This window comes from Pseudochaenichthys georgianus, chromosome 19 (assembly GCF_902827115.2).
Source record: "Pseudochaenichthys georgianus chromosome 19, fPseGeo1.2, whole genome shotgun sequence".
Classification (NCBI taxonomy): domain Eukaryota; kingdom Metazoa; phylum Chordata; class Actinopteri; order Perciformes; family Channichthyidae; genus Pseudochaenichthys; species Pseudochaenichthys georgianus.
This window is the reverse complement of record NC_047521.1, coordinates 28,255,640-28,264,080: the sequence shown is the minus strand read 5'-3', so window position 1 is coordinate 28,264,080 and position 8,441 is coordinate 28,255,640. Positions and strand designations below refer to the sequence as shown.

At 39.7% G+C, this 8,441-nt stretch overlaps 1 protein-coding gene across 1 annotated transcript; it reads left to right on the top strand.

Moving 5' to 3' along the window:
- Window positions 1-164: 164 nt before the first annotated feature.
- On the top strand, window positions 165-8,359 carry cybc1 (cytochrome b-245 chaperone 1). The gene is made up of 6 exons (XM_034107187.2): window positions 165-285; window positions 1,841-1,928; window positions 3,566-3,607; window positions 3,688-3,858; window positions 4,362-4,506; window positions 6,253-8,359. Exons 2-6 carry the CDS (start codon window positions 1,841-1,843, stop codon window positions 6,404-6,406), a joined length of 600 nt encoding a protein of 199 aa, XP_033963078.1. The 5' UTR covers window positions 165-285; the 3' UTR covers window positions 6,407-8,359.
- Window positions 8,360-8,441: the final 82 nt, after the last annotated feature.

Genomic DNA, 8,441 nt, shown 5'->3' with positions numbered 1-8,441 from the left:
TATAACAAATAAGGAAGATAATGTTTATTGAAAATTGTATTCTAGTTGTATTAAAACGAAAAACGTGCGCAGTAAATCTACATGTATGCGTTTGATGCTTTTATTTTGAAGGCAGCGAGAAAGTGAGCTCGTCCAATCAGAAGCGGAGAGATCCAGGAAGGAAGTAGTGTTGTTGCATTAACATGAAAATAACTTCCTTATATTTCACTACATGTGTTTCCTCCACAAATAACCGTTTTCTAACACTGTAACGCGAAAACTATCGCAGAGGAAGAAGATTTAAAGGTAAGTACTGCAACATGTATTCAAGTTTGTATATTTATAAAGCTGTTTTGAGGTAGAGAAGTGTCCATTACATCCAGTGCATCTTCTGCAGGAACATCTTTGTGTCTTGGTGGGTTTTTAGATTTATTTAAGGAGTTTAATTGCTGAAAAATAATCGCAAAACATGTATTTTATTCCCCTACCTCCTGTGATATGTAACCAGGCATATAACCTGTTTGTATTTGTGTATCCACCTCTGTCCACACCCTAACACAATAGAGGTGGATGGACTCTGCTGATACAAAGTCTGTGGATAATCCTCCGGAATACTGTCCACAGATTAAAGTTTGGAGACTATTTCTGTATGTATAAAACAGAAACAAATCTGCATTACCCTAATTAACTTGGACATATTTGATTAACAGACTAGCTGGATCAACTCTCAATGATTAACATCTGCAGAGAAATCCACATAAGACACAAAAACCTCTTAAAGAAACATTAACAATTAATCTATTTAAGATTTTAGTGAACGTTGGCACATTTTAACGGTTAAAGTAAGGAGACTTCATGTCAGATTACGGATAGTAAGGATGGTTGTGATATACACGTTCCCTTTGTTAAATTTAAGATAGGAGTAATTCATTAATAACCTTTATCTATTTTGTCTCATATTTGACAAAATCAGGGCTTAACCTGAACTATCATGGTTACCGAAGACAGGATAAAGAACTTTCTGTATTTCAACTCCAGGGTATATTTCAGTGGTTTGTCTTAAAGGTCCCGTGTCATGGCCATTTCTACTGATCATAATTCCATCGTTGAGGTCGACTAGAATAGATTCACATTGTTTCAATGTTCCAAACTCACATTGGTTTCTCACAGCATCTCTGTGTAGTCTGTGTATTCACTCTCTGTCCTACACGGCTTGTTGGAGCTCCTGCCCCCCCCCCCCCCCCCCCCCCCCCCCCCCCCCCCTATGAGCCCAGTGGCCGCCTGTGAGACAGCGAGACACAGCGAGACACAGCGAAACCCAGCCCGAACACACACACACACCCGCAGCCTGGCTGGGAGTCTGTGTGTGTGCCGACTCACAGCCTCGCCGCGTCCCGCCGTCTCAGTGAGGAGAAATCCTGAGAAGCTGAGAAAAGTGTGTGTGTGTGTGTGTGTTGTGTGTGTGTGTGTGTGTGTGTGTGTGTGTGTGTGTGTGTGTGTGTGTGTGTTGTGTGTGTGTGTGTGTGTGTGTGTGTGTGTGTGTGTGTGTGTGTGTGTGTGTGTGTGTGTGTGTGTGTGTGTGTGTGTGTGGTGTGTGTGTGTGTGTGTGTGTGTGTGTGTGTGTGTGTGTGTGTGTGTGTGTGTGTGTGTGTGTGTGTGTGTGTGTGTGTGTGTGTGTGTGTGTGTGTGTGTGTGTGTGTGTGTGTGACTGCAGACCGTTCACATGCAGAACAACCTTCACAACAACAAGGGGACGGGTCAGAACCAGAACAGCATGACACGGGACCTTTAACTGGTATTGATATCATGTGAAATGTGCTTTAGCTACATGTAAAGTATGAGTACGTGTGTCTGAGTTCAGATGGGCTACATGACGGTAGAAGAGCACAGCGCCACGCTGCTCCACCTGAAGAGATCTCCAGGCCTGCGCTCCTGGTCTCTGCTCGTTGGTAAGTGCGTGTGCAAATGCTACGATACGATAGGATAATACTTGAATGGTCAGATCACGTCTGAAATGCTGCTTGCGTCACAGCAGCTCCATGTCTAACATCAACAGACACACATCAAGACACACGAGAAACAAACAACAGACATGGAGCACAGCAGCAGGACCAGTGAGAGCTGCTCAAAGCGTCCATTTGATCTGGATTCAGCTCTTGTTCACACAATCTGTCCAATGAAACATAAATAAACATCCAGAACTAATAAAACAGCAACGCTACGTCGATTGACATTAAAGCAATACACAGGTTTCATTTATAATCCAATAGTTAGGTATTTCTTCGGAAATGCCACAAAATGCTATTTTTTGCTTCTCAAAGAGATGTTTCTGCTGTTCTCTGTTTTTATCTCTTCAACGCACTGTGGGTTAGTAGCACCAAAGACCCGGTTCGGTATGACTTTACCACGCTTCTTTGTACATTTTATTACTTAGAAATGGTTTATGACCCTCTGTAGTGACTTCAAAACATATATTTAAAGGTGGGGTAGGTAAGTTTGAGAAACCAGCTCGAGATCGCTGGAATTGGAAAATACACAACCGGAGAAAATCTGCCACTTCCTCACAGAGCCCCTCCCCCAACACACACGAACGCGCACATGACCAATGAGGGCACGAGATAAGTTTGTGCCCCGATGGAAGGCTGACAGGCAGGTAGCCCATCGGTCATTGGTTGTACTTTTCACAGTATCACGGCTTCTACAGATGACATTTTTTTTTATGGATTTGTTGTCAAAGCACTTCAGATATTCATTGCTATCGGGATGTTGAGAGCATTCCATGGAATATAACAAGTGTATCTCGAGCCGGTTTCTGAAACTTACCTACCCCACCTTTAAATGATACATATACTGCTACTTCAAACATCTGTTACTCTCGCTAATTCATCTAGTGAAGTACGTAGTAGCACATTTTTCTACATTAGCAGAGAGGAGTGAAATCAAATCCATTTCACAATCGAATCTCCCCATTGTCCATTTAAAAACACAGCATGAAAATGGATGGCCAGCAAGGCAAGTTTATTTATATAGCACCTATCAGCACCAGGCAATTCTAGGTGCTTTACAAAAATGAAAGACATTCAGAAAAAGGCATTTAAAAACAGTAAAAGATAATAAAAGAAACATTAAAAGAAAAACAAAAAATGAAAGATATTAAGAAAAAATACATGGAAAAGTAAATAAATAGTGTGAAAAATATTCTAATTTATGTTTTTGAATTTGTGTGCTTGTTTGTTTTTTAAATATATGTTTGTATGACTTTATAATATTGATTATCTCATGTTTCTATTTGGTGTATTGGTGTAAAAAAGGGATTTAAGTGGCATGTCCTGCCTTCACTGTATGCACATGAATGGACTGTACTTTTAATATATGAAATAATAATAATACATTTATTTTGTAAGCGCTTTTACTGGTGCTCAAAGTCGCTTTACAGAGATAGTGAAAAGAACAACAAATAAATATAGTTAAAGTCAAATAAAAATCAATCGACAACAATCACACATTAGAAGCCAGATTGAAGAGGTGAGTTTTTGAAAGTTGTTATATGAAATAAAATCAATAATATGTCTCGTTTATTTTGCAGGTATAGCATCTGTTGGGTTGGCGGCTGCATACTACAGCTCAGGTACATCAAACTAAATGATATGTGTATGTAGTTTAACTTGCTGCAGCTCCATTATAGTCCCTGTGTTTGGAACCCCACAGACAGCATGTTGTGGAAGCTCTTCTACGTGACGGGCTGCCTGTTTGTGGCCATGCAGAACATGGAGGAGTGGGAGGAGGCCGTGTTCGACAAAACCAAAAACCTGATCGAGCTCAAGACCTTCAGTCTGTACGCTTTAGTGCTGACGCTGTGGAGGAAAGGCCACGAGAAAAGTCAGTAACACTGGAGCTATCCATCCATCCATCTATCTATCTTTCTATCCATCTATCTCTCTATCCATCCATCTCTCTCTCGATCTATCCATCTATCCATCCATCTATCTCTCTATCCATCCATCTATCTATCTCTCTCTCGATCTATCCATCTATCCATCCATCTATCCATCCATCCATCTATCTATCTGTCTCTTTATCTATCTATCCATCTATCTCTCTCTATCTATCCATCTATCATCTATCCATCTATCTATCTATCCATCTCTCTCCATCCACCCATCTATCTATCCATCTATCCATTCATCTATCCATCTATCTATCTATCCATCCATCTATCTATCTATCCATCCATCCATCTATCCATCCATCTATCCATCTATCTATCCATCTATCTATCTATCCATCTATCTCTCTCTCTATCCATCCATCTATCTATCTATCTATCTATCTATCCATCTATCTATCTATTCATCTATTCTCTCTCTCTCCCTCTCTCTCAGTTGTGCTGGATCTGACCCAGCTGTGTGACGTCTGCGTTCAGGAGGAGAAGGTCAGATATCTGGGGAAGGGATACCTGCTGATGCTGAGGCTGGCTGCAGGGTTCTCCTACCCCCTCACCCAGAGCGCCATGCTGGGGGGGCGCAGGTAAAAAAGATTCTCTCTCTTTTTGATCCATTTCTATAAAAACCTGTCTGAAAATGAGCTGGTCAGATTTTGGCCCCTTGATGATGTCATAAAGATGTGTTGTCTTGTGTAACCATTAGCCAATCAGCAACCAAGGTAGCCCCCCCCCCTCCCCCTTATCCCCTGAACCTCCTCTAGAGCTCCATTGAGTTCTTTGTAACCAGATGTCTCTCAGAGGGGCGTGGGGAGGGGCTCCTTGTTTTCATCTGAAGTAACAGACAGAGAATCAGCACTTTGGAAACAGGGCTGAAACAGAGGGGATTATGGGTAATGCTGCAATGATCTGTTTGGTGTTTCAGCCAATCAGAGACGGGCTCTGGATATATCAGAGACCTGTGATAAATTGATGGAAAACAGTATAATAGGAGACCTTTAAGCCCCCATATATCAGAGTTATAGCCCTGTAAGGCCGTGGCTTTCATCCACTGTGCCCTGAGAGATCATCAGGTTTGCTGCTTCAATTGAGATGCTGGGGGGGCGCAGGTATGTTTTCCACTTCTGAAAGCCCCAATACATCAGAGTTATAATCCTTCATCCTAAAATCTAAGTATTTGTCTTCTTTCTTATAATGCAATGTATCAATGCTGAGGGATAAGGACCCCCATCCTACTACTACATTTTTTGCATTCATCTGTTGGATTTAATATTGCTTTATGTTGAGCATTTGTGTATTACAGACCTATTTGTATTCTCTTGTTCCTAACAATGCACATACTTTTAAAGGTGGGGTAGGTAAGTTTGAGAAACCGGCTCGAGATCGCTAGAATTTGAAAATACACAACCGGAGAAAATCTGCCACTTCCTCACAGAGCCCCTCCTCCAACACACACGAACGCGCACGTGACCAATGAGGGCAGAGATAAGTTTGTGCCCCGATGGAAGGCTGACAGGCAGGTAGGCCACAAATGTCATCTGTAGAAGCTGTAATACTGTAAAAACCTGTAAAAAATCCGTTTAGCTGGCTAAACAGATTGGATGTGCTTTTTACAGTATTACGGCTTCTACAGATGACATTTTGTATGGATTTGTTGTCAAAGCACTTCAGATATTCATTGCTATCGGGATGTTAAGAGCATTCCATGGAATATAACAAAAAGTGTATCTCGAGCCGGTTTCTGAAACGTACCTACCCCACCTTTAAGTGAATAGAAAATAAGGTGTAATGTAGCTTGATTAAATCCAGGATAAAAAGATATCCACACAAATGTGTCTCTCATAACAAACACATAGATACAAAACACATATTTGTCAGCGTCTCAGCCTCTCAAAAGCTCATGATTTTATTCTGGTTCTCTCTCACAGAAAAAACATTGCGAACAGTCATACATGTATTTAAAGACATCATTATGAACGCAATGAATGTTGTAAAACGTGGATGCAAAGCCTTCTTATTGTCTGATGATATAGTTATTATTGTAACTGGGTTTTCTTTGGAAGTTTTTCCTTGTACGATGTGAGGGTCTAAGGACAGAGGGTCTGAGGACAGAGGGTCTAAGGACAGAGGGTGTCGTATTGTCATACTGATATTCTGTACACACTGTGAAGACCACTGAGACAAATGTAACATCTGTGATATTGGGCTATATAAATAAACATTGATTATTGATTATTATTAAAGCCAAATAGCATTCGGAAGAAAAGGCTCTTTCTAAATAACACAACACAACAAATTGGATAACATCCGTGTTCCCCTCCTGTTTCTCTCAGCGATGTGGAGGCGTTGGCTGCTTTGCTGAAACGTTTCCTGGGTCTGGAGGAGCTGCAGCAGCGCAGGGAGAAAGAGGAGATGGCTCAGTATGCCGAAAAGGAGGATTCTCTGGATAACAGCAGTGATTCAGAGGAAGAAGCAGAACAACTCTGATCTCTCTGAACGCATCAGAGGGTCCAGGTTTACTGATACTGCCAGCATGAAACATCTAGCCTCTTCCAGGTTTTTGATACGTCAGGTGGGATAACGGCAGCTTTAGGAGGCTAGAGTAACATATTTAAATGACATTTTTCATGTGACTGGGACGGCAACATTATCAAATTGAAGTACACTGCCATTTGTATGGTGTCATAGCTGATCATGGAAGTTCATTGTTCCAATCAGATTCTCCTGGTTAGGATTATTTCGTTTTTCATCGTTCAGGAGGTTTTTAACAGAAGCCAAATTATCCACAGAGGTCTCCTTACAAAAAAAGCACTCCTTGTTTAAAACTGATGAAAACCCCTGAATAAATCAAATTTATCGTTAAAAATCACTGTTTCCTTGGTAGACACTGGGCAGAAGCTACTGCTAATGTCTGCTTTGCTTGTTTATCTGATCATTTAAAATCCAGATGTTTGATCAATAAAGTATTAAGGACGATTTTAATTGAAGCCGAACAATCCACTGAGGTCTTCTCCTCTCCAAAACAAACACATGTATTGAGTAACACCCCTTCATACACTGAATAAATCAGTTTTACGTTAAAATCAGTGTTTCTCCAACACTGTTTGGATGGTAGCAATAGCATCCAAACACAGATTACATACAGATTAAAAGGAACATTTGACCTGCAGCAGAATTATCTACAGAGGTGTCCTCTTCTTTGAAACAAACATTCATTCATTAAAACCGATAAATACACTGAATAAAGCAGTTTTACTTTTAAAAACCAGTGTTTCTCCAATGCTATTTGGATGCTAGCTTAAGGCTAACGTTAGCTCAGCTTGTTTCTTTGGTAATTTAAGGTCCAGATGTCCGATTACTAAATTATTTCATCTGGTTAAAGAGGTACACAAAATCCTACTGAATATACCAAAAGTGTATGCTAAAAATATGGCTTAAAATTGTATAAAAAGTCAATTTATGACAGCTTCTGGAAAACGCTGACTCATGCTAAATCCTAAAGGCTAACGTTTGCTCAGCTTGTTTCTTTGGTAATCTAACGTCCAGGTGTCTGTTTACTAAAATATATTTCACCTGGTTAAATATAGAGTTAAAACCTTTATATATACAGTCTATGGTTAAAACCCATCAATATACAAAATGTATGCTGAAAATGTGGCTTAAAACTATAAAAAGTCAATTCATGACAGCTTCTGGTAGACAACGCTGACTCATGCTAATGTGACACCTTAACAGGAGAAATTACACATTTCCCTGAATATACACATCTCAAATAAATATATAACATAGGTCTTGTTTTAAGAAATGTAATGTGGAAATGTTACATATAGACCCTTTTTTAAATGTGTTGTCATCCATAGTTGTGTCAAACCTTCGAACAATTTTACGAAATATGTAAAAACGTTCTTTCTCAGTAAATGAAGATGCCTTAGCTTTTTGATCTAATTACTGTTTGGGAATACACTCCAGATTAACTGTGCCTTCCTACTGAACTCTAATGAGTGTTTATGGGTGGAAATGAAAAGGAAAGTGCTTTTTACCCAGAGTGTTGTGGGACCACCCAGGTAATAATCACCTTTAGCACGTTGAGATGAACGTATAGCAAACTGTAATCGAGCATGAGTGATTTTCAAGTGAAATGCTTTGATTTATGGTCGTTTTTCTGTTCTTTTTTTAATACTTTGTGAACCAAAGACTGCATCTCAGGCAAACTATACCCTTTGTTTCTGTATTGTGTATAAAATGGTGTCTGTAGTTCTTAATGTCGAATTGTTAAATTTCGACCTTTTCCCCCAGACTTTACCGTTCCTTGAGATTAATGCCAGTGTCTTCTGTTCCCTTAGAAAGAAAATGAGAATTGTGATTGTGTGTTGATTTATTAGTCTTTGTTTATTTTTGATGTTTTGGAAGGAATTATATAAAAATGATTTTGTAACTAAACTCAAAGTCCCATTTTTTCTTTTATTTCCTTAACAGTTTGTGCAATTTACATTAATCAGTTTGCTCTTACATTCACTCCTGT